Source organism: Amblyomma maculatum, chromosome 10 (assembly GCF_055883805.1).
Source record: "Amblyomma maculatum isolate TAMU_Amacu chromosome 10, ASM5588380v1, whole genome shotgun sequence".
Lineage (NCBI taxonomy): Eukaryota > Metazoa > Arthropoda > Arachnida > Ixodida > Ixodidae > Amblyomma > Amblyomma maculatum.
The window spans coordinates 43,916,858-43,942,386 of NC_139353.1; the positions used below are offsets into that span (position 1 = coordinate 43,916,858).

The 25,529-nt window shown below is 47.2% G+C and overlaps 1 protein-coding gene across 3 annotated transcripts in view; it reads right to left on the bottom strand.

Annotated features, from left to right (window-relative positions):
- Positions 1 to 25,529, bottom strand: part of trh (PAS domain-containing protein trachealess) — a 592,592-nt gene that overhangs the window by 14,343 nt on the left and 552,720 nt on the right. For all 3 annotated transcript variants that reach the window (XM_084582630.1, XM_084582631.1, XM_084582632.1), the window contains 2 exons: positions 5,837 to 5,916; positions 126 to 215 (listed from right to left, as the gene is read on the bottom strand). In XM_084582630.1, the coding sequence (XP_084438756.1) occupies positions 126 to 215; positions 5,837 to 5,916 (170 nt within the window). The remainder of the gene's footprint in view (positions 1 to 125; positions 216 to 5,836; positions 5,917 to 25,529) is intronic.

Consider the following 25,529-nt stretch of genomic DNA (forward strand, 5'->3'; position numbering starts at 1 on the left):
ACAGCACACATGATTCGTTATTGACTGGCAGACATGCCCGTTAAGTAACAGGTCGAGAGGGCTGAAAAATATAAGAACTAGAAGAAAATGAAATGGCTGCCTCAGGAGCCGGACTCCGTTCTTACCTGGGACAGCCCAAGGTAGATGGACACGGTTTCCGAAATGTACAAAAAGCGGCCATCTGCTCCCAGCGCAAAGGTAAAACCATCTAGTGACTGCAGGGATGAAAATGCAGAGAAGGAGAGGAAGAAAAGAAAGAAAGGACATCGTTTTGTTACAGTACATCAAACATTACATTCAAGTGCGTTGTCCGTATGGCATGTTGTCATTTTTAAACAGCGCATGAAAAAGACGCATACAAAACGACTCACAGAGAGCAAGCAAACAAACATAAACTGTGCATCAAAGGATTACCATACGACGCCGGCTGTGCGTCGGTTACCAACAGGATCTTGTCGTTTACGCTTTCCATCATGTCGATATACCAACTTACCGAGCTCAGCGACATTCTGCGAAACTAAAGCGCTTGTCTCTCTCTCTCTCCCCCCCCCCCCCCCCCCCCACACACACACACACACAAAAAAAAAAATGGCCCAACAATAAGTATACGGTTTGCTGCCTCATCTGCCGCCAGTGGTATATGATCGAACTGTAACGCAGCCTCTAGTATATTGTATTTATTAGAGCTTTATCACGCCGTAAGAAATATGTATACAAAACTCCATCGTCACCCTCCACACCTATGCGACGTCGCTTTTTTTTTTTTTTCTCCTTTCCGCGCAATCTGATGTATAAACAATGGACACAGTGGAGGGACAGTCGGAGCCTAGACGCACAAATGCGCACTGAAATAAATCAGCGGTTCTGTCTGTCGTGTTTAATCTTGAGGAGGGACAGCATTAAGGCAGCATGTAACGATAAACGTCAAAGGAATGCACTCAATCTGCTCCAACACATCTGTCTGGCCAAAGCGCTGATTTTCGCCCGATTGGAAGCTAGGGCAGTAGGAGAAGCACGACCTCAAAATCTACCAGGAATTAATCTTTTCCACCCTTTCCAATAGCTTTTCCAACATTTGGCTACTAAGTGAACTGAATGCGACATTCGCTACCAGAGAGTGTGTGCAAGCGTACAGTACGCTGCGTCGGCAGAACACCCTAGGGTTCCCCTTCTAAGAAAGCGTTCTGACCTGTGCATCCCTACCTGGATTTAGAGGTCCGGATGAAGATGGTGAAAAAACGACTGGCTTTCGGGAAATGCACGCGTACAAAGCTGCCATAAATGATGCGTCGAGATGTTGCGTTGGCGGGAAGGGAGGGGGGTGGGGGGTAAGCCGATTTAGCACTTCGCTTGCATCGCGGGCGATATTCGGCGGGTATGAAAAGCCAGCGTCGATACTGACGCAAGAAAGCATGGTGAGGACACAACATGGGCAGTTGCTGAGCATACGGGTTAACAAACGGACGTTTTAACCAAGGAATGGTGTTTCCAGGCTCATTTAGACACAAAACTAGAAGGCTGCGCTCTCGTAAAAGAGTCTGAATGCATTGAAATGGTGGTAGTCTGTGTTCGGTTGCCTGGAGGTGTGGTATAGACGCTATTCAGAAAATGGAGGCCCAAGTAGAAACCTTTCTGAAGAGCGTATGCGGGTATGATTATATATCAGGTACAAATAAGTTGCAAACAAAATAGTAATAGCACGATAAAATTATTTTTATCTATTTTCAACGGAAAAAAGTGGGCATTCAGCCATGTCAGCGGGTCTGGATTTTGAATTCACTTTCATGCAGCTTGTCTGTTAATTGGGTGCGCTGAAGAGGAAAGATGGTTTACGAGGCCGACAGTAGCTCTTTCTAGCGTTTTGCGTGCTTTCCTCAGAAACTGTGCTAGAAGAACAGGTAATCTGCACACAAAATTTTATTCTTTACTTCCCATCGTCATACCTGGCACCCAAGCACTCACCAACTGCCCGTGAGACGTTCGACGTCAAAGTTTGGAGCACATGGCCACTGCGAGCGCTCCATTTTTTTACTATGCCCCAAAATTGAGCACGAAGCTGGCTGTCATACTCTTGCGATAATTATAGTAGCGCATACAGCAACGACAGCAACAGAAAACAAACTGCAAGCGATTGTGGGCGAAGGTGAATAGGGGAATTGAGAGGCTTGCTAAAACACGTTTAATCAGAAGCAAAATGACTTTGAGGCCATGTAAGGCATGAACCAACTGTAGTGTGTGGTTTATTTTCTCATCGCGCACGCCGTCAACTTTGGTCACTAACACCAAAGTTAGGTTTACACTACTTTCGTAAATGCCGTAGTTTGCCCACTAAGTAAAGCAAGCAAGTTTTTCCACCAACGTGGAATCCCGTACTGTGCATCCGCTGTACGAATGAGGTCTTAAAATAACCTAGGTAACTAACTTGAGCTGCTGCTTTGACCAGAAGTCCACGGAACATGAGTGGAAAACACAAACGCGATTTCAGTGCCCCAACTGCATCCGCTGAAGGGAATTATGCGGGCGCAGTGTGTACTCCAGCCACCTCTTTTTCGCCGCCGTTCCAGCGCACGCTATCAGCAAAAACACTACGATGAGCGCCACGAGCGTCAGGGCTGGGCGACAGCCCAACACGGACGAACTACTGGCACAGAGGAAGCTGCGCGGCGCAGCAAGAGATCCCGAAGCTGCTCAGTATGCCTGGCGCGACTCTCGCAAGCTAAGCCTCGAGGAAGAAAGCAGTTGGCGCGTTCCTTCGCCGTCCGCGAGCAGGAGGAGCTTGCGCGCGCTCTCTGTTCACTTTGCGCTAGCATTCCTGTTACTACTTTTCTCCGTTGTTTGTGTCTTCTTTCCAGCTCGGTAGTACTTTTTTGTTTTGTTTTCTGCCGAGAAGTCCCCGCTTCTTGCGAAAAAGCCGGAGCTCCAGTTCTTGGGTCTCGGGTCTACGGGGATAGGAAGGGCTCCTGGCAATAACGCGAGCTGACGCCGCCGCAGTCGTACCTACTCTTCTCCGCTGCTATGCTAGCCTTGCGTTTCCGGGAGAGACGAGAGAAGAAAAAAAAGAAAAGAAAAAGGCGAAGAGACAAGAAAAGGTGTATTCTGCAGGATGAAGAAGAAACGAAGCGCGGGCTTGGGTGTCCAATCTGGGATTCAAACGCCGCTGTTCCCGCTCCGGCAGCGGGATCTCGAAAGAGCTGCATGAGCAGGGTGGGTAACAAACACCGAGGCGGCGGCGGCGCTGTTCTGGCCAAGCGATAAGATGACATCAGCGCCGTGTGTGTTGAAAGGCGAAGACAGTGGGAAGGATACGCTCGGTCCCTCGCTTGAGCGAGGGAAAGTACGAATGGAGATGCCTGAAGAAGTTCAAAGACGGAGACGCGAATTGAGGCGGCAGCGCGGCAGCTACGCGAAGCTGCGTTCGTATACAGCGCCACCGAGCTGAACAAAGGTAGTTCGTTCCGGCGCGGGTGCTTTCTCCGTTCCCGTCTCGTAGTCCATCCGTCGAGGCACAAGAATTCGGGTCACGTTGTGCATCGGCACGGGCTGTGCGATGCACCCGGCATCTTATCACTTCGTTTTCTTATTTCTTTTTTGACAAACATTCCGAGGTGGGGATCTTAGAAACGCAAGCGAGAGTTTAGAGTATGCTCGTACATAGCAGCTTCAACATTCGCGAAAGAAGCGAGAAACAAACAACACAAACAGGGAGATGGGGGGGGGGGGGGGGGGGCGAGCGCGGTTACCGCGTGCACGTTCAGCTATCCTAGCATAAGTGCAATGAGCGCGCCGAGTTTTCGTGACAGTTTGAAACTTCGACTGGTCACGCGCTCCCTGGAATCGAACTGCTACAGTCATCAGTATTGTACTCGAAATACTGCGCAGCATCTTAGCTTCGAAAGCTACGCTTCAAGAACTGGAAGCGCGGTCATGTCGACTGCTTGTTTTGCGAGGTAGGTGGTCATCCCGGCAGTTAATTTCGGTCTAATGCAACTGGATGGAAACCACAATTGCAATTAAAGATGTGTTTTCGCTCGAGAAGAGCTCTCCAGGATTTTAAAAGCTCTGCAGTGGGGACTTTGAATAAGTTGCAATCATCTCAACTTAACATTATAGGAGATAAAAGCGGAAGGAAAGGGGGGGGGGGGGGGGGGGTCGCACGTAGCTTCCGTCACAATGCGAGGCCGAGATCCATAAGGCCAACTCGTGCTGTCAAGACGTGCCCAAGTAAATAAAGTCGCCGTTACAGAGTCCGTGATAGTTTTCGAACAGTTTGCCAACAAAAAAAAGATAATCACGCAGACTAGAGACTGTGCATGAGATTCAAGCAAACGTAACGAGCCCACTTACAAGAGAGGGGCATTGAAATAACTGGCGTTCCTCTTTTGAAAGTGCCCAACCTTGGTCAGCGAAGCGGTTAAAGAAAACATTTTTCCAATCTCTGTTTTTCCGACCTCGATGTTTAGGAGAATAGGAATCAGCATGGGGCTTGAGATAAGCACCCTACCTCGTAGTAAGTTCTGCTCAAATGGCACCGATTCCGATATGTATTACCACTTGGTAGACATGTCAGCGTTACGCCCTTGAAGCATGCTGCGACGCAGATGCCAGCGATGCAAGGGCCGCTGCATACCTAGCTTCGGTCGCATGTTGGATGTTCGTAGCGAAAGACGCAAGTGAAAAACTCTCTAGAATGGCAGTCATTGAAAAAAAAATGCAGATATTTTTGCAGTTAAAATTTTATTCATGACATTTTTCACTGCGAGACAGGCATAAACCGTGTTACATGTTTATTCATGCACCTGCGGTTTGCTACAACTTGACCATTCCCTAAAGGTAAAGAAAATATTCAGCAGGCCTGAAGCGTGACGCGTAAAAGTATACTTTTTTCCCGATGTCTATAGGAAATTCGAACAGGTCATATGGGGAGGTAGTGTTGGTTATGTCTAATTTGTTTTATCTACGAAAATCTTGTTTTTTGGGGTACACCGGTCATGCATCAAGGTTCGTATTCTACCTCTTTTCATTCTTGTGACGCAACATTCACCCCCCCCCCCCCCCCCCATCCCCCCCATCTTCCCAGTGCAATGTCTTTTTGTGGCTCCTAGGGCAAGGATCTAAAACCTAACATTGCTTTGCGGGCCGCGTTCAGAAAATTTCTTCCATCGCGAGCCATAAGCCGGAACATTAAAAAATAACAATAGAAAGAATACAAAAGTACAAACAACACGTAAAAGTACGCGTAACAATAACATAAATTCATAGCCTCCTTTATAAGGATAAATATAGACCTAAACGTTTTGTTCCCAGGCCACTCTCGCATATGTTTGTTTGTTTGTTTGTTTGTGTGTGTGGAGAGGGGGGGGGGATAAAAATGGTGCATGCTCCTTTCTCCCTAAACACCGCACAGTATAGCCTCTTCAGGAATGCTCGGAGAGATCTACTGAAAGGGAACGTCGGCTGACGTCACAGTAACTCGCCTCAAAATAAAAGTTATACTTGGAGATGAGGCAGAGGGCGGGTTGTCCGGTGCCTCGCTATTGAAGGCAGCTGACGTCCGACCGAAGGTCACGCAGATTAAGAAGTCAATGCCCCTTTTCATTTCCAACAGAAAGCATACAGTCTGGCGACGAGGCCTTTTAGCTGATTGTAGTTCGAAAGAAAGTCTAACAATAAAGCTGACTTATGAAGCTAGTACGTGCTTTCGGAACAAAGGCTGAAATTTGTGGAGCTCGCAGGTCGCGTCACACAGCTTCGCGGCCCGCAGGCTGCGCGCTTGAGACCCCTGGCCTAGGGCATGAAAAAAAAATAATAAGCAGAAAATAAATTAACAGCTACTCACCTGTAGAATGTGCGTGCCTTGGTGCTGCTCGAAAATGTCCACGGCGAAGTTTGGCATAGACCGTCCCCGAAGCGAAGCTCCTGAAAAACGGATGCGAGGAAACATTTTAGCAGGGGTGACAATAAAACGGAACATATAGAGAAAGAAAGATAAATATTTTTTGGGTATCGCCAATACCAAAAGTGCCTGAATTCGTTTTTTTTTTTTGTTGTTGTTGTTGTTCTCTTTCGGGCGCGTCAGCTGTAGTTAGCTCTTCCCTAATGTAGCGGTGGACCCAATACGAACCAATGCTCCTACAACTAGGTCACCGGTTCAGTACCGGTGACCAAGTTAGCGCATCTGCTCCAATATATGAACACTATAATAAGTCTCATTTCACAATCGCCCAGCAGATAGCGAAGCTGACAATCCGACTTACAAAATCGTAACTGTCCTGAGATTTTCTTTTTTTTTTTTTTTTGCAAGAGTCTAAGGGGGCATTCCAGGGAAACCAGTGAGGCACAGGTGCAATGAAGCAAGTCGCCTAAACCGTCCCCCACCCCCGCACCAATAACATTCGCCGGCACATGTTAAGTTTTGCTCGTCCACCACGGTACAGTGCACTCTACAGCGCAAAACCCTGTGTTCTGCGCATGCGCGACGGTACGGTCCATAAACTTACGGTTCTTTCCTCCAGGCTCGTCTGTATCGGAACTTAAAGTCACTGGATGAAACACAGAACGGAGCAAATGAAACGGAAGGTTTTATTATGCTCCAATTCATCCTCACGACTATTCTCATTTTCGCGCATGCGCTGAACGAAAGATTGTGCGCCTTCGAATGTTTGGCATGAGCCCCCGAGGCACTCAAGACACTCTACCATCACCACAGTGTGACGTCATGCACCACGTGATGGGCGCACAATAAGGTGCCGCGTTTCCAGGGGCCAACAAGCGTGAATGTCGGGTAACTTCTCACCTGAGCTATATACAGCTCTCAAGCACAGGTATAGTCGAGTCCTCTTAACCGTCTGAGCTCCCTTCTACGCCAGAAATTTCTACAACTGGACGAGCAAGTCGAGTTAGGCTTAACCACGCGCGCAAGAAGCACGTCCACGACGAAAGGTTCCCAAGCTGCTGCACAATCTTGCCGGTTCCACGGAAGCAGCAGCAGCAGCCTCAAGTGCCAGCGCCCACGCGGAGGGAAGCATAGCTCCTAATTAGGGAAACGTCCGTCTACCGGCCCCGGATAGCACAAAGCACGCCCAGCAACGACACCAACAGCAACAAAGGACAAAGCGAAAGACAACTGCCCAGACGACGCGAATTAAGCGTTACACAGATGGCCACTTCGCGCTCGGTGCTCAGCTGCTCCCGCGCACCGGTAGAGACGATTTTCGGCCGGCTTTACTTATTCAGCAGCAGCCGCTCTGCTGGCGGGCTCTAAGCCTGCAGGTTTTTACGCGCCGCCGGCGTTCCGAGTCGGCGGTGCTGGGGCCCCGCGCCATCGAGGTGACCGGGGACCACTTCGCAACAGGGACGACGTTAGCGTTGTCGGAGTCGGGCTAATTGCGCGAGCGTGATTCGGCTCCGAAGAGGCGCCTGTTGATGAAATAAATATGCGACTTATAAGCGGGAAGGCTAGAATTGGTTCGGTCTTAGCCGTTGGCGACGACTACAATACCGACGGCAGGAGCTTCAGCATTAGGAGTTTCATTCGCCTTTGAAGCTACCAAAATGTTACAGACAAGCTCCTCTGAGGTCTGAGCTTAGTGAGAGATTTAGAGTTTAACATTACGCACCTGGTTGATCAAATGGTACTAAGTCAGAAGGCCTGCTTCTCAGCGGCATCTCTTGGTACTCAAGGCGTCATTAAAATTACCAGGGATCTCAGATGTGATAACGATATTTTTCCTCTAATCTACACACATACAGAGCTACACGAAGACGTCGTAACTGCCCATTATACTGCTGAAGAGTAGAATCTGCGACCTGATAACTTTTGACTGACCCTGCGCATGGAGCGGTCGCCTTCGGTAACTAAACAAAGCCGACCAGTGGCGTCAAGGCAACCACTTACTAGTAAACACACTACTACATGTTGGGTCCCTATACCAGAGGTCACGGAATCTGGTTCAAAACAGGGAGAACTCGTTGACTTCCGCAAAAAAAGCTGCTTGTTTATCACAGTTCGCCGCTTAGTGCGGCCAGAAGAACATGGCCATAAACGAAGCCGCGGGCGGGACAGACATACGCTCCGGGTGGCTGACGGGCGACAACAAACACCGACTTTGTTGTGGACCGGCATGGAGCGGTCACGTCTCGGCGGCGAGTTAGCAACCGTGCCACGCCCGGGTGCAGAAGATAAGAAGAGAGAAAAGAAAAAAAGAGATAAGGAACAACAAAGAAAAGCCAGGAACAGAATCAAAGCGAAGTAAAAAAAAAAAAAAAAAACGAAAGGAAGCTCAGAGGGCGGAGCCGCACAATTTCTCTCGGCCCAGCACGTTCAGGCAACGGTCACACTTCGCCCTAACGCACAGCTACACCCAAACACCGCTCCTCACGGGCACCAGACGGCGATAGTGTCGAATGAAGCCAAATAATAAAAAAAAAGTAGATAACTCGACATAAAGAGATGCGGCCATACAAAAAAATAGTGAACAGGACTAGATATATATACAGTCCAACGAAAATGGCCAGACGAGGAGATCAAAGAGCTGGTGCGGTACGTTTACAGCTGCTGTCGTGGCCGGCCACTTCAGGCGCAACCGCATTATGGGCGTGCGGTCACCGCGCCGACGACGAACGGACGGACACTTCACGCAGGCTTCTGCGCTTATATGTGCCCCTTATTTCTTTTTTTTTTCTTTTATCGTTCATCCGCTGTTTTGGAGTACCTTTTTTCGCTCTTTTTTTTTCTTTTTTTTTCTTTAGTACAAAAATCGCCCATGAGTTTCGTGTTATGTATTTCCAAGCGTTCGACTTTCTTCGCGCTTTCATGATTAGTTTTTTTTTTTTTTTTTTTTACTTTCTTTCTTTCGTGGTGCTTCTGCCTTCGTGTCCAGCCGCACATTTCTCGCGGGAGGCGTTGCAATCGGCGCCGGGCCGACGGCAAAGCCGGCAGGCTCCCACGGGATTCGGTTCCCAATTAAAGCGGACCGGCGGCCGCTAGGCGGCGGTCGACGGTCAAGTGCTCCCCCCCCCCCCCCCCCCCCATCACACACACATACACACACATCCGAGTTCACCAGCGCTACCTCACTACTACCACCACTCTCGCAGATCACGCGCCGCCGAGCGATGAAAAATCAGCCCACTGTGTCCGGCAATGTTTTGGGGTGCGGGCCTCGGGTTCTTTTTATCGCCACCAGGGAGTCGCTCCCAACGCTGCGTAAAGAACTAGAGTGCCGCCTCGCATCCAACTGGACATAATCAAAGACTGCAATACAAAAGAAGCACTGAGCAGATCGTGTGGTCAGTTCACTTATGTCTCGCGTGCGTTCGATCTGCGATCTCTTCAGGCACTAAAATGTGATGAGAGCATATTTTCTGGGCGCTCGAAGACACCTCCATGCTCTGGTCAGTCCAGGTTATATATTTTGGTAGCAGCAGCAGTAGTGAAAAAAAAAAAAAAAAAAAAAAAAAAGATTGTCTATTGTTACTTTCATGGAGGACATTTCAATCGAAGCCAATCGCCGGTTCTTACGACTGGAGGAAAATGTAAAGGTATAATACAAAGAGTAACAAACACACCGCAGAATAAACAAATTAGCTGTCATTTCAAAACTAAGAAGTAATCGATGGATGATGTGCGTCTAGAGCAAGACGTTTATTGGTTCGTAATTGGTTTGATGCCGATTGTGCACGCTTTTTATTTTTTGCCCTTCCTTTCTTTTATTACGTTTATTTATTTTGGTATAATACATCGCAAAATTCTAGTTTTGGATTCAATCACTGAAAGGAAGGAAATTATTGAGGACAAATGTTGCCAAAATAATACAGATATACAAATTGTGCAAAAATGTAAAGGCTACACACAAACTGGTTAATTGAAACTACACAAGTAAAGAAGGGCCAATAACTGCATAGCATAATAGCACAGACGTGCAAAAGCTGCAGAAATTACAAACGTATAAGTAATAACAAACTAATACAAATTAGAAAATTGTGCAAGGGATTATGACAATAAACAAAGATATCAAAACAAAAGTGCCATTCATTACACAAAATAAAAACCCTTGCCTCAGAAGCGATACACGATGATAAAAAAATGACGAGGGACTTTAGCGACTAAAGTAGTGACAGGCGAAAACCTGAGTGCCGCATTCTGCTAGGCAACTGGTACTAATAAGTAATTAATAATTATTAATTTATTTAGTTATTGAATAGTTAATTAATTACTTTGTTATCAATAATTATTAATTAATCATTATTAATTAAGCCTGTGATTAATAATTGATTGCTGATTGCCATGTGGCCATATAAGGCACGCATTCGCGCATACTGTGGTGGTGCTCTGTGATTGGTCGAGACTTCTATGACGTCATCTCGCCTCGACAATCAGAGCCGCCGCAAAAGCGGGACACATCTTGTCCACGACAGCATGAGCCATTAAAGGCTTTCACCTTAATATAAATTTAAAACCCATCTTCGACAGTACAGAGGATAATAGAAGACAAAACCATTCACGCTGTAAACAGGGTGATTATTATTGACAGAAAAAAAGTTTTCATTGAATGGCAGAAATTTATTCCATATTTCTGCATCTTGATACTGAAGGCTTCGCTGGCCATAGTCGCTGAGAGAGGTAAGGACCAAAATTTTTACCTGTGCTGCTGAGCGACAATTAGTTGCGACTGTATGAAATGTGCTCAAAGAAAAGGAAGAGGTGCCGGACAGATCTATTAGTACGAGCAATGCGACGCGCAAATCTCTAAGCTGTAATGCAGGCATTATTTGGTTACTATAAAACAAAGAGTGAGAGGGCATATTCGGACCTGTGGAAGTCATCATTCTCAATGCCCGTTTCTGCAATCGTAAAGCAGATTCAATATAAGTTTGTAAATTAATCCTCATGATTCTGTGCAGTAAATTATTGTGACTGGAAAAATCTAAAGTATATTGTTTTTAGTGCGTGTATTTCAACATGTCACCGAGCTTTAGCCAGAATAAAACATGCAAAAGAAAGTTTGCTGCGATATTTTTCGATGATAGATTCCCAATTTTGTACAGAGCCTATGTTACTCCAATGTATTGAATAGTTTTAACTTCTTCAATTTTGTTATCTCCTTTCGACATTGCGAAGCAGCTGTTCTGAAACCTCTTGTAGGGGGATGTAAATATTATATATTTAGTCTTGGCAAGGTGAGTCTGTTTGTTGAAAACCATTCATTGATTTTCTGCCACTACCCGGGCGATAGAACTCAGACGTTTTTTTTTTATTATTATTATTATGTAATCTGGCTTGGCATTGGGAAAAACAAAGCTTCTCAAAACCTAGCACTGACATTAGAGGAAGTTAAGATTTTAGGCAGGAGCAGAGATAATCTTGCCCGTGAGCTGCTAGAAGCCTCGTATATTAAAAAACTTGGTTCAAAATGTATTAGTGAATTATCTCTCTCGCTGCATAGTAGTGAAGGTCGACTGTTAAATATTGTTAGGTAGGGTAGGCCTAAAATGCTATGATGACTTTGTTGCTGACTTTGTGGGAGCATTTGGATGTAGAAGAAGTTTGTATGTATGTGGTGTTTCGAGAAAGAAGTTGGAGTCAGCGCCTGTCCTGTGTGTTTATTTGTGCCTATTTGTGAGTGTCTTTTTGTTACGCTATTACCCTTTCCTTTATGTGAGCAAAATTAAGAACACAAGATTTGCTTTAAGACATCTAGAGCCCGAAACCACTGTTTACAGCACGAATGCCTAGCTGACGAATGCAAAAAAAAGGTGCTGGGATGATCACGATAAGCAGCGTGGCGAGAAAGAAAAAAGGAAATTAAAAGGAACTCAGTGAGCTGCTAAAGAAAAGAAATGGAGCTCAGTTCCAGGGCGCCCCCGAGAGGCAGGATGCGAAGAATAAACGGAATCAGCTTCGCAAGCAAAAAGAGGTGTCAAGAAAGGAAGTGGGGCGAGCCAGTGAATAAAAGAAATGAGACAGCCGGTGTCTATAACGACATCAAGGTCTCCCGCGTCGCTTCAAGAACTGGAGGGCGAGCCAACGCCGGAGGCACAATGCGGGTTCTCGGCCAGGGATGATGCGCCCTAAGGTGAAAAAAAAAACAAAAAAAAAAAACAACCCACTAAGAAAGACAACGGTAATCAAGTCGAAAGAAAAACAGAAAAAAAAAAAGAAGTCACTGGAGAGCCAAGAATACAACCACATAGCCTTGTGTCCCTGTCTACAGCCTCGTCGTCTTGATCAACATAGGCGTGCTGGAATACCACGATGCTGCCACAAACAACGACGTGTCACCGAGTCGCTTCGTCATCAACAACGTGTGGAGAAGAAAGGAACAAACAACTTGAAAAAAAAAAAAAAAACTCAGCCGAACAAGTACAGGAGTAAGGGTGAGTAGAAAAAGGACGAAATGAAGATAAAAATAAACAGGATACCACCGTACTCTGTCCGGGACCAAATTCAATTTCTCCTGAAAAATAGGAGCGAACGCAAGGGAAGTCGAGTGTTGATGGGAACCTGAGACGTGAAAGCAAACTTTTGCTTCATGTATTTTCCTGCCCGGTGCGCTGGGAGAAAAAAAATAAAAAGAAGCAGGTTGGGAGGTGTTGTCTTGCAGGGCTTCTCAAAATGGCTGCCAAGTGGCATCTATTGCAGAAAGCTTTCGGAAAACTGAAAGTTGGTGGCAGAAGCAAAAAAATCATATGCTGCACTGCTGTCGCTTGTCTTCGACCGGAGAGATGAAAATCACGGATGACGTATTTTCGTGCGCCGTTAAAAAGCTCGCCAATTCCTCCTCCTCCTCCTTTTCTGGCAACTTGCGAGATTCTGAAAATCCGCTCCTCCGCAATGCTATCTTTTAACGAAAACGTTTTGTACACAGACGTGATGCGCGAGCCCATTTTAAGAATTCCCAGGTGCATCCTTAGCATGCGCGAACTCCTGCCGCCAAGGTTTCACTTAAAGAGGTCAGAAAGGGGCAAAAGTACGGCAAGTTTTTTAGAAGAAATGGTTCCTGTATCTAGCTTATTTTCAATAAATATATAAAATTTGAAGCGATCTAGCTAAATTACTCAATTGCGAAGAATGTGCGATAAAAAATCAGGTCATTTCGATTTCAATTTGAGGCTAGGGATTCAGGGTTAGGCTTCAGGAAAAGATCGGCAAAGTCTTTGTGAACTCTAGATCCTCAGCCCACGAACTGAAGTAGACGAAAGGACGACATGCAGTGCCCAGCGCAAGAAATTGGCAGTTAGCCTGGCGCTTGCATGTGTGGCCAATCCTCTCTTGGGTATATGCCGTTATCCAAAAACAAGGGGTAATCGGTTGAGGCTTCCCTCTTCCCCCCGCCGTGAGTTAGAAACACAGGCTCGGTACAGTTTTTGCCATATTTTTATTTATTTTTATGAGTTTTGAAGCCTTCAGAAAATCACAAATTATTGGCTTATCATCGGAATGAGAGTCCTAGTGACAGCAACAGAAAAGGAGACTTGGAAACTGTTTCTGCAGCAGAAGTTCAAAAAATATGAGCATTAAAAAGGAGAGGAGGAGGGGGACACGGGCTTACCTTTTACTTTTCTCTTTGCTAATAGCAATGGGTACAAAGGAAGTCTGTGGATGAGACTTCTTGGTTGCAAAAGCGCCTTACGAAGAAGCCGACTAAAAGAATTTCTCAAGCTGACATTTGTCGAATCGTGCCCCTGTAAAGCGTGCACTGCCGCAAGCATGACGTTATGCAGGCAGAGAAAACTTCGCAGGGGCATCACAGCTTCGAGGCTGCATAGTCGGCGCCAGCAGCGGCAGCAGATATGTGGTGCGCTTGCAGGAAGCGCACGTGTCGCGTTCGCAAGGACACGGAGAGAAATGTGATCAAGACAGAGAGCGTGGAAGAAAGAAAATAAGGAGCGAACGAAGGCGCGAGATAAGCGGCGGACAGGCGGCAGGACTGTCGAGAAGGGAGGCGACGGGCACAGCGGCAGCCAGCGAGTTCTAAGTCACGTTCTGCCCATTCGGCTCTTTTTACGGGCTGCCGCACTCGCTGTCTTAACAAATAGCCACCCCGCTCGCGTCGTCGGCGCGCTTTGTTTTTCCTCGCGCCCTCGGAGGGAAGGAGAGGGCCAGCTGCGTCGGCTTCGCCACTGAGCGGCGCTGGTCATAACTCTCCAACGGTCACAGAGTCCCGTAGCAAAGGGCCAAGTAAAGAGGGCAAAAGCGGGCGATAAATAACGTGCCGCGGACAGCTCCAAAAAGCTGAGAGAAGGTGTGCAGAGTACAGCACTAGCGGACACCGCGCATTCTTGAGATTCGCGAACGTTCTTCCCAACGCTGGATCCGCGAGCGAAAAATGGGAAAACACTGGCGACAAGGAGGCGGAGGTATACTTTTTTTCTGGTCCGCTGCACTGCCCAGCAGCGCTTGTTGGAATTCTGGCCAAACGTTGTCGCATAGCTTGCACCTGGTCAGCCTACAAGATGCAACGTAACAATGCCTAGAGGTGTGACTCTAGCAATTTTCTGACCTGCGTTGAAGGGCAGCCGCGTTTTTGTATTTTTCCCCGTCGGCACAACGCTCTCGCTGTTGTGAATCAGGGAAAGATGAAGAGCCAGGTGTACATGTACACTAAACATGTTTAGACCTTTTTTGGGGCAAAACATGGGGCTCGAGTGACCCCGCGTTAACACCCTACGGGAAAAATGGCGAGGCAGGGGTAATGCTCGATGGTTAACATTCAGGGGTTTCCGGTTGGCTACCCTGCGCTGTGTAAAATGGAAGAGGGGCATATAAGAAAAACCAAAAGAGAATAAATGCGGTCTGAAAGCCGAAAACCGCTGCAGCAGTGTCCTGAGCACTGTGAGAGCTGGCGCTGCGGCCTCAACAAAGCAAAGTATCCGCTTTTCGACGCCAAACAAATGGTATTTGTACAACGGAGGATTTTCCACGGTGAAGCAGTGCTGCTCTACTCATTGGGTGTTAGCCTTGGGACAGCTTTATACCTTTAAGGGTGTAAAAAGTTTTAGTGTGTGCCATAGCACTGCACTGCTTTATATGTGGCACGTTCACGTAGCCTTAGCGACGGGAAGTAGAAGATTATAGTTTCGGCAAAATTTTTAAACTAGAGCGAATATTTACCGGCTTTCCGGCAGGAAAAAATACAACAAATAACCGCCACCGAGAAACACGGAGACGTATAGTAAACGCATTTATGTTCTAAAAAAACGTAAGAGGAACTACCGGACCACCGTCCTCCTTATTTACATCAGAGGCCGGAACGAAAGACGTAAAGGAGAGGCAACGTGGAGAAAGGAAAGGCGAAGATGCAGAGGAGCATTGCGCTCAACTGCGGCCTGCCAGCCATAATCCAGCGGGTTTCGCGATTCGGACGTGACACCGTGCTGGCAGTGTATGAGGCCTCGTGTACGCCACCGCGACGAGGAGACCGCTTCGCAAAGCGCTCGCGTCCTTCGCCAGTCGACGGCAGGGGCAGCGGCGACTTTCCCGGTCGCGTCTCCCGCGGGAGCGACTCTCCGGCTGCTCCCATTCCGCCTCATGGCTAACTTGATTAGGGCCACCCGGGATCCCTGCAGCCACCGACCGCGTCGCATCGTGCGCCGAGTCTCTTTCTTTCCTCCGCCACCTCCGCTCAGTCGGCAGGGCGGTGCGCCAACCCCGGTTTTTTTATTGGCCCCCGACCATAAGCGCAACGGCGAAGGAAAAATAATAACAATAATGATGGAATGTATTGGGGGCTCTGCGCGGGTGTGTGTCTCCGCTATATACCATCGTGCGCCTTGATGCCCACGGGAGAAGCAAATAAAAGGCGGCTTTCCCTTACCCCTCACCCGCCTTCGTTCCTGCTGGATTTGTGCGCCGTGTAGGCATAAGACGCGTGTCACGACTTGTTCTTTTTTTTTTTTTGTCTTCAATATTTGGTCTACTAAACGCATCACACAGTCATACATACAAAAAAGGCAGAAAGGCAAAGGGATATGACACGGCAGACGATGTCTGCTAGGAGACCGTCTATAGGTACGCGTCGCTAAAAACGAATCGGCAGAAAATAACGTTGAAAATAAATACGAAAAGGAAAAAAAAGGCGGCTTTCACAGTACTTAAAGATCGGCGCGTACTCTGTTCCGACACAGAGCGTCAGTAGTAAATGCGCTCTGCGTTTAATAGCACGATGGTCAACTGCGCGTGTAGATATCACCTGGATCTCGAGAGCCTTTTATGAATCCAAGCCATTTTTTGAAGCGAGCTAAATCTTAGCCCTCCCGAAGCATGGCGTGAGCAAAAAAGTATCACGTGATTGTTTATTTAAACTTTGATGCAACCGTCTGTTGTGCAGCGTTCAGGGTGATGCCACACCATTTGTCTTCCCAGTTAGCATCCATCTGCTAGTCAACTTAGAGGCTAGTTTGCGATAGGGATTCCAGCCGACGACATATATACGTTCTAGTAACGTCGCTATGTACCTCTAATGGTATACCATTAAGAGTAAGTGTAGCTGTCCGTTGAAAAGTAAGACAAATATGCTCCGGTTTTTATATTCACCAAAGCCAAACCAACCAAAGACGTTCAACACTTTGCCAAGCTCTGTGCAAGTCTCTCAAATGGGAACTTCCAAACAAAACCATGCCACAACAGGTCGAACAATGCTTTCGCACATGATAAACGGTTTAAACAGAGCCATATATATATATATATATATATATATATATATATATATATATATATATATATATATATATATATATATATATATATATATATATATATATATATATATATATATATTATGTGATTATCGAAATAACAATAAAAAAAGACATAAATTACAATCCCCAATGCTTTCCTTGGCCTCACCTACTGTTGGCTTCTTTTCTTCACATATATATATATATATATATATATATATATATATATATATATATATATATATCCGGGCTCCGTTTAAACCGTTTACTATGTGCGAAAGCATTGTTCGACCAGTTGTGGCAATGGATTACAACGACTTTTTTTGCCCCCCATTCCAACGTAAATGGGAAATAGCTTAAATCTGCACCGGAAGTGCCGAGTAAAAAGCACAAATTTTTCATATACAGAAAACCTCATAGACGACAAAATAAGTACAGTTGGTGAAAATTAGATGCAGCGCGTTAGGTAGGTCTGCACGCCGGATTCATGCCCATATGGAAGACAATATGATGAACAGAGAATCTTTGATACAGCCCCGGTTCACATTGAGAGCCTCGGCATTGCTTAGCGAATACTATTATATAGCCGTTATCGCTAACCAATAACTGTATGCGGCAAACTGGAATACAGAGACAGCGAGATTATAGATAAACAGCCCTCATATGCATGGCGGATGGCGACCACAGGCTCCGAGAGCGCAGTTTTACCTTTCTCCCATATACCACCTTCCAGTAGGAATGAGTACGCGCGCTTACAAAGCTACCAACAGCATGCGCGGCTACAGTGTAACAGCTTAACGTGCATAATGCTACCCAGAACGTTGAAACGTTCTACCAAAAAGTTTAGGAGCAAAAGGGTATGTCTGTAAAATGTTTGGCATAACTGGAGCGTGCGAAACAGTAAATGGGCCGAGAGGCAATCATTTCCTTTCATGGCGATAAAACTGAAAAAAAAAAAAAAAAAAAAACTAAAAATAGCGCAGAATGAGGAAATTACTTTTGACGCACTGAGTCGTAGAAGCTTGCGGCGATCGAAGCTTCTGTCGCCTCGCACACGCCAGCGTCTGTTTTCGGACTGGAGGTGTGTCTCGGGGACGGGAGACGCGGCCAAGCCGATTTCACTACCGCGTCGGCGGCTCAAGGCAGAGCGGTGTATATACACTTCATTTTCAGCTCGTGGTCAGCGGTGACCAGCGGTGCCGAAAGGAAGAGCGTGGGGGAGTGCCGAGGGAGCACGCTCGGAAATCTGACGTTGACGGATGGAAGCAGCCAAGTGACGCCGGCCGCACGAACGCGCCGGACAATCGACGCAGAGCCCGGCCGCGCGCTGGGAGGGCCGGTGATGACCACTGGCGTCTGTTCAATGAGAAGGGCCCCTCCGGCTTCATGGTCACCCGCGCGTGCGTTGGATGCAGCGGCATGTGGAGACGCGATTGCCACAGTCCGCTTGCCAATGAAACAGTTGACTTGCTTTTACTTTCTCCTTCATGCGGATGTGAAGGGACTCCGGATCGTTTAAACGCTGGACAGTCAAGCTCACGAACTAGCGTCAGTTCTCTGCTGCTGTTGCTGCTGTCATTGTGGTTGCAAGCCAATGTCACTACAACGCATATGCCCCACAGACAGCAGAAATGAAATAATCGAACATGTCTCTCAGGTATTAAATGAAACAATAGTTTTAATGAGTAATGCAATGACGATTTGACAAATGTGAACACTGAACAGTCTGATGATGCACATTGACGCGAATTTAACTTTGTCGTGTTATTTACCATCGGGGAAAGAATCATGATCTGGATTCGCTATTTGAAGAACGTATTTTGAACACTCGCTCAGCAACAGCCGCTGCTTAAGCAATGGTTTGGCTGTCTTACTGACTTATAGGTAGCCACTACATTGCAATCTGCTTTCTGAGCTAGCAGCGAGCACGTGTGCTCAGTTACGATTCTGTGCGACGGCTATAATCCGCAACACCGCTACCATGCAAATAAATATGCTAATCCAGAGCCTTTTTCCCTGAGCTGACATGGTCTGACAGCTAACTAATTAACGAGAGAAACACAAACGTGCGCTTCGTTGCCATTTTTTTTTTTTTTTTGTCTTGCGGGAACTTCAGTCCTGGCTTTGCAGCAGGAAATTGTGTGAGGAAATGGATACCAATTTTGATGAAGTGGCTTGTTGTATGACCTCATCACTGTTTTCATTGAATATACTGAGATTAAAGGACTGATTAATTGTCTAGATATATGTAATCAACCGCAAATATATATGGTGTTATATAGGCCCGGTAATTAATTATCCAACCTTTGCAGAACTGAACACATCGGTCAAATGACGAAAGTCCTGATCTTTGAGTATTTTTTCACTAATTAAGAAGAGAACAGATCACAGTCAAGGTTGAGGTTGCCCTGAGCCACACGTACTCTCGGAGTTACCGGGTCAGCGAGCTCAGTGAGCTGAATCAGTAAATTCAGTCAAGCAGATCCGTTCTTCAGAGCATACAGGGAGGGAAAAAAAGGAAAACAATATGAATACACATTACGTTTTCAGGCACCGCGCTCTCAGGCTTTTCCCCTCATATACTGGGCGCTGTTTGTTTTTGTTAATGCTAATAGATTTTTATTCAAAAACTTGTGAGATATAAGTTTGTATGGCCTGTGCACTTGAGTCACACAGCAAGGCAGATATTATATATGCGACAGCTCTCGATAAATAGGTGATTAACAAATCAAAATAAATTAATCAATTTTTGTTTAACTTCAAGGGTCAAATTTATACCACGAAAGTGAAGGCTGTTAACTTTGAAGGCGAGCCCAGTTTCGAAATTTTTTTTTTTTCCGCCCTTCTGCGCAATCCACCTGAACAGGCCCCATCGGTGTATCTCTCACAGGCTCTGAACTAAACACTGGAAACGTTAAACAAATAATCCTGTATAATAACGCAGGTGATAATTTCAGAGCAACGTCCCCCCCCCCCCCCCCCCACCTACCCCACCCTCCCCCCTCCGGTATAAGAACAACAAGACGAAAAACCTAAAATTAGACTCATTAGGTTACCGTGACATACATACATAACTGAGTGTTTCCTTCGGGGTGCTACATTTCCTTATCTCTTAACATCTTGATCTCTCTTTGTACCCGTCTCCCATTTCGGCTGCCATGAGCGACCTTCCGCATGCTGCACTCGAAGAGACGAAACAAAGCACGTTAGGCGACCATGGCGATTTCTTAGACAACATGCATTGTGCACAATACACCATACGGTCTTTGTTTGATACGTACGGAGCATGGATTCCGATGGGGGGCAGTCCGGATGTGAAAAGGCAGCTAATTTCCTCACGCCTCCGGCCGACCAACGCCATAACGCGGCTATCTTTCAGAACTCACCCCACCCCCTCCCTCCGCTTGGTATATGAAGTGCACACTGCGCATAAGGCATACCTTTCGCGATGGTGGTGCTTCTCAATCAAAACTGCAGTTCCAAACACGAAAACACGACAGGAATTGCATCATCAACATTTCCCCCTGTCACTTCTTCCCAAGTTAGTGCTCAGGCCTGCCGTCGAAACAAATAAAAAAAGGTAGTGAAAAAAAAAACATAAATAATCTCAGGAGGAGAAACGAACGGAGGTGCAGGGGAGGGATGACTCGAAGACAGCTGTGTGGAAAATAATGTCCACCCGGATATAACGAATGGAATACCGGTATAGCTCATCCCGCGAAACAATGGGCCTAACAGAAAAAAAGAAAAAAGAAATTGCCACTGTGGGGATGTTTGGGCTCAAGTAAATATGGAAGTGCGAAGAACGAATCTCCGTCACCGTCATCCATCAGACTGTCACCGTGTCGCACGATTGCGCGTATATGTGTGCTCGCGAAAGGCTCGAGTCAGAGGGACGAGCTTTATCTGTTGCGCGTACGCCAGCAGTATTCGGCTCATCTGGCGACTCGGCAACTAAAAAAAAAAAAAAAAAAAAAAAAAAAAAAAAAAAAAAACGAGCAAGACCTACGTAAATGCGACAAGCAAAAAGAGAAAGCTAAAGAAATTTTAGAGAATAACAACGAGGATGCGATGCTGAGAGTGCACCTCAGTCCTCATCACCTCGGCTAATCTGGGGGCGGCACATGTGCGAGCCCGGGAATCGCCTGTCCTGCTCTCTACCGGTCACTGCCTGTATATACGGAGAATAAATCGTCTCGTGACACCGGAGGCCATTGATGAATGGTCTTCCGCGAGAACGGGCCTCTCCGCGCGAGCTCGGAGAGCGTATATACCGAGCCATCTCTCAAACCGAGCGTGAGAATTGGTTCTCGGCCGACGTCTGTCACCCAAGAATGATCGCCGTGCGCTTCGTATACGATGAGAAGTCAAGGTCGAGCGGCGAGAAACATGATTCGGCAATCAGAGGAAGAGGGAGGCTGCTCAATCGGAAACGCCTTCTCCAGTGGCGCTGTTAATCGAGTTTGGTCACCGAGAAATTAAGTGTCTCGTGCCAATTTCGCTGACACGGGGGATGAAATGGACCAGGAACTTTAGCCTGCAACCATGCTCTCTGCGAACGTTAGATGATGTACAGCTAGAAGAAATATGAAAGGGAACACGGGAGCGCGTGGCCTCCGCGCTTTGCAAAGCGCCGCCACCAACGCAAGACGAGAATGGGTGGCACCAAGGGTATGCTCGGGAAGACCAGCCGACCAAGCTTACTTTGGATGCGTATTCACCACTGATTCTTATCACCTGTCGGTGAAAGTGCATTTGAAATAGTGGAGGCCACGAGCTCCCGTGTTCCCTTTCATACTGCTTCTAGCTGTACTTGTGCTGGCCCTCCATCTAGCATCTCCTACGCACAGCGATACATTTTTTTTTATTTCTCCTGTAGGCAACATACAGGTATTGCCCACGAGGTAAGACAAAAGGAGGTGCTGAACCTCCTTACTGGGTCTTGACCTCGCCCGGGTACATCAGCAAGAGCGGTATTGCATTATAAAAAAAAAAAACGCTATCTTCTCCGTCATTTACACAACAGACACATCATAAACAATTCTTGTAAATATATACATATAAGAGAAATAACACTCACTAAATTATATACAAAATTGATACAGAAATTCAATACAAAAGGGTTGTTCGAACCGTAAACATAACATCACATCAAACGGAACTAGAAGTAAGCATTTTGTCGTCTATAGGACACAACTCTACACAGAAAGGAAAGGCGAACAGATGCGTTTAAAACCTCTGGGTGTAAAATTATTTTTAGCGGCATCTATTACAAATGAATGAGAATTGCACAACAACATGATTTGGTACTCTATTGATTTTGTTCCGTAGTAAGTACGAGGCCTATTTATTTTGCCATTCTGAACGCCCTCGGTTAGCGGCTGAAGAGTTCTCTTACGCTGGGTATTTCGCCGCCTTCCGTGCGATTACTGAAGAACAAGAAAAGCGCTGTCCTCTGCATTGCATCACGGCAGCATATCAATCGACTATAGCATCGCACAATTCAGCCCCATATTCCGAGAAACATTGCAATTGAGAAGAGTTACCGCGTTTTGTTATCAGCTATCGAAACATATAGGCAGAAGTGAGAAATTCACCTTATTTAAATTTTCATGTACCGCCAATGCCTTGCTTGAAAGTTTGGCTGTAATACGCGTACGTACAGCCTTTGTCAGAAGTGTAGAGCCCGTGGGGTCTGTTTTGGAACCATGTAGGGGCGCTGATTTAGCGTTAGTGGAGGTCCTTCCAAATGGAGAGGGTAGGACAAAAAAATCTTCTTACCATCAAGAGCTTCGGAACACTGGACATGCATTACAAGCCACACGAAGCGGCTCAGAGTCAGACCTCCTGGGCTCTACACTTTTGACAAAGACTGTACATACGTGTCAACTAACGAAGGCCTATTTCGAGCCAACAGCACTCTCGGCAGCGAGGCACAAGATATTGTGTGACAACCGGTAGCGTCGAGCACTCGTTATTCTCGAAAGTATTTTGTTTTCAAACATTTTGCATTGGACGGATACGTTGGCGTGATCATGGTCGAACCTGCGTAAAAACTTTAGTCGGCTGCTGAATGTTACAGGTAGCAAGCCACCATGACGGCTGAAAAATAGGCCATTTTAATCACTCCACGCCCTGAATTGCACGCAGTGCCTCACTGGTGCACACCGTGCGAAAGCCGCGTAAAACAGAATTTTGAGAACTTAATCTCTGCGACGAACTATCGAACACACACTAAATGTGCTGAGGGAGTGAACGTACCTTTAGGGGTGTAATAGTGGTGGCAATGCAGTCACTTCCGTACACTGTTAATCTCGTTCCACATAGGTTCCAGTTATAAGTGAAATTTTAAAAAAAGTTCCGCTTAATAAGTGGAACTTTTTTAAAAGTTCCATTTATAAGCGGAACGTATGTGGAACCAGATTAAGAGTGTAGGAACACCTCCGGCGCCGCATTTAGTTCCTACGGAATCGGTCCTTGTGCGGCAAATGCTTTGCATATCCGCACTTTACTTCTTCTATATAACCAACAACAGTTCACGTCTTAGCATTTTGGGCGTGGCTGGTCTGCAGGTGAAGCAAAACTGCTCATTCCGCTCGCTTTTACAAACGCGCGTCTCTGTTATACGCATGCGCGTACAAACGCGAAACGCAGTTAACGAGGCCGTTCCCCCCGCAGTTATACACATTACCGGAGGAGAGCCAAAGCCGGTGGGAGTGCACAGGAGCATGTACAGATCCACACCCTCACAGAGAGAGAGAAAAAAAGAGAGAGAGAGCTCATTCCAGGCTTCCCGCGTAACAACAGCGGCTCCGTGACACGGGAGGCCACTTTTTCCAATTGCGCCCCAACGCCACCGGTCGCTCTTTAGGGCCGCTCTGATGGGCTTCTTCGCCGTAGCTTCCCGATTTGGGTCCACGAGGGATAACGTAGGAAAGGAAGGGAAGGGAATAACGCAGGGGCAGTGACCATTCAATGCGCTGTATATGGCACCGGCCGCCACCTTCGTCAGGGATAGATCAGCTAGTGCCGTGAGAGAAGCGAAGGAAAAGATGGCGGGAGGGCAACGTGGAGGAAGGGAGGGGTGTAGACGGGGCTGGGGTCACAAGACAAGGCGTCCGTTCATTGTCTGACCCTTCGGCAACGGGAGCGACGCGTTTATTATTTACCACTCGCACAGGACCTTTTATTGGACCCCCGCGACGCCACGCGTGAGCCGAGAAAGGGCCTAAAGTGGTGCTCTGCTCTTTTCGTCTGCGTTTTTTTTTTCTTGGTCTTGTTTTGTCGTCTGGTTTCGCCGACTCGTGGCGGCAGCTTCTAGAAAGTCCCATGGCGGCAGCACAAACGCCAGGAGCTGCAGTTCTGAACTTTGCAGAAGGGGAGCACGAAGCAAGATGCTGTAAGTCACTTTTAGCCATACTCATTTAATGCTACGCAAAGCTTCACTTGCCGAAACGAAGCTGTAGTTAATAAAGATTTATTCCCCCTCCCCGCCCTCCCCCTCCCCCCCCCCCCCCCCCCCCCCCGCCGTCAGATTTTCATTGGTCTTTATAAAACGAGATCAATGTATAAACTCTAGTGCTGGGGTCGTATGCGTGTTGGTAGCAGACCAGTATTGGCCTAGCAACTTTTTCGGCGTCGCACTTTTTTTCCTTTCGAGAAGTCTGAAAACACGTTAAAAAGATGGAGAGTGACGTTTGTGCTTAAGATGATATCCAAGTATGGTCTGAGTACGCCTAATTGCTTTTTAGAACAACTAAGGTCAACGGAAGCAGCCTGTCCACTTAGGCAGCAGACCTCAGGTAGTGCACCATCTCGCTAGCAGTGATAGCGAGAAGCCGCGGTTTTCTGCCTCATCAGAATAAAATAACACTTAATAGACATTAATTAGAGCCCAAACTATAATCCTTCTTCCGGGGCCTAAAAGTAATTGCGCGGACTCAACTGCCTAGCCATCGTAAGAAGGACCACTTAGCCTTAACGTCGCTAGCACAACACCTACAGCGGCTCTTCATCACAGATAGCTGGTGGCACGAGCCAACGTCACCGTGTATAAAAAAGACCGAGGTCTTTACGGAGCACCATTTGTTCCAGGCCATCGAGCGCTAGAGTACACGCTGCGCGACGATCGTTCTACCCCCGACGGTAAGGGCCGATGACAGTAAGACTCCTGAGGAGAACTGATGCCACCGTCCCATCCACTTTGGGAACGCCCAGATTAAAAGCGCGAGCACTGTTACAGTCGAGCCGTAACGGGCACACGTGCAAAAGCCAAGGGGTCAGCAGTCGGGCCTCGTGTCCCGCTACGGTCAGTTAACCGCCGCCACACCGAAGCGGGGGACTTCGAACGCCCTCCAGTCGGTTGAAACAACGTGGGGGCATATGAACCAGAAAATGACCCCGGGACCCAAAATGCGGTGGCCTACGGCCTTTCACTGTTACAACCCCCCCCCCCTCTCCCCCCTCCCCCCTTTCCCGCCATCCCTAAAAGCCAAGGGTCGCTGCCGGACACTGCACCACGTGGCATTTCCGCAGCCTGAGAACCCCGTTGGCCACAAATCTTTCGCGATGGGAGACAACGACGCAGTGGCGACGCGTCAATGGATATTACCGAGAAACCAGACACAGCGAAGGTGGGGAAGGGGAAGGGGAAGCAATGGATAAAACCGTGGCCGGTCAGCGAGCTTGGGCGGTTAGCTATCCCGCAGAGCTCGGGAACCGCGTGGCGAAAACGCGGTCGGCGCGCGATAAGTCCGAGACTGGTCAGTTTAGCCGGCTTCAGGATCCGCGTAGACGTGATCAGATTAGGAGGGGCGTTCGTTCGCAGCTCGAAGAGAGGTCTGTGTCTCGGC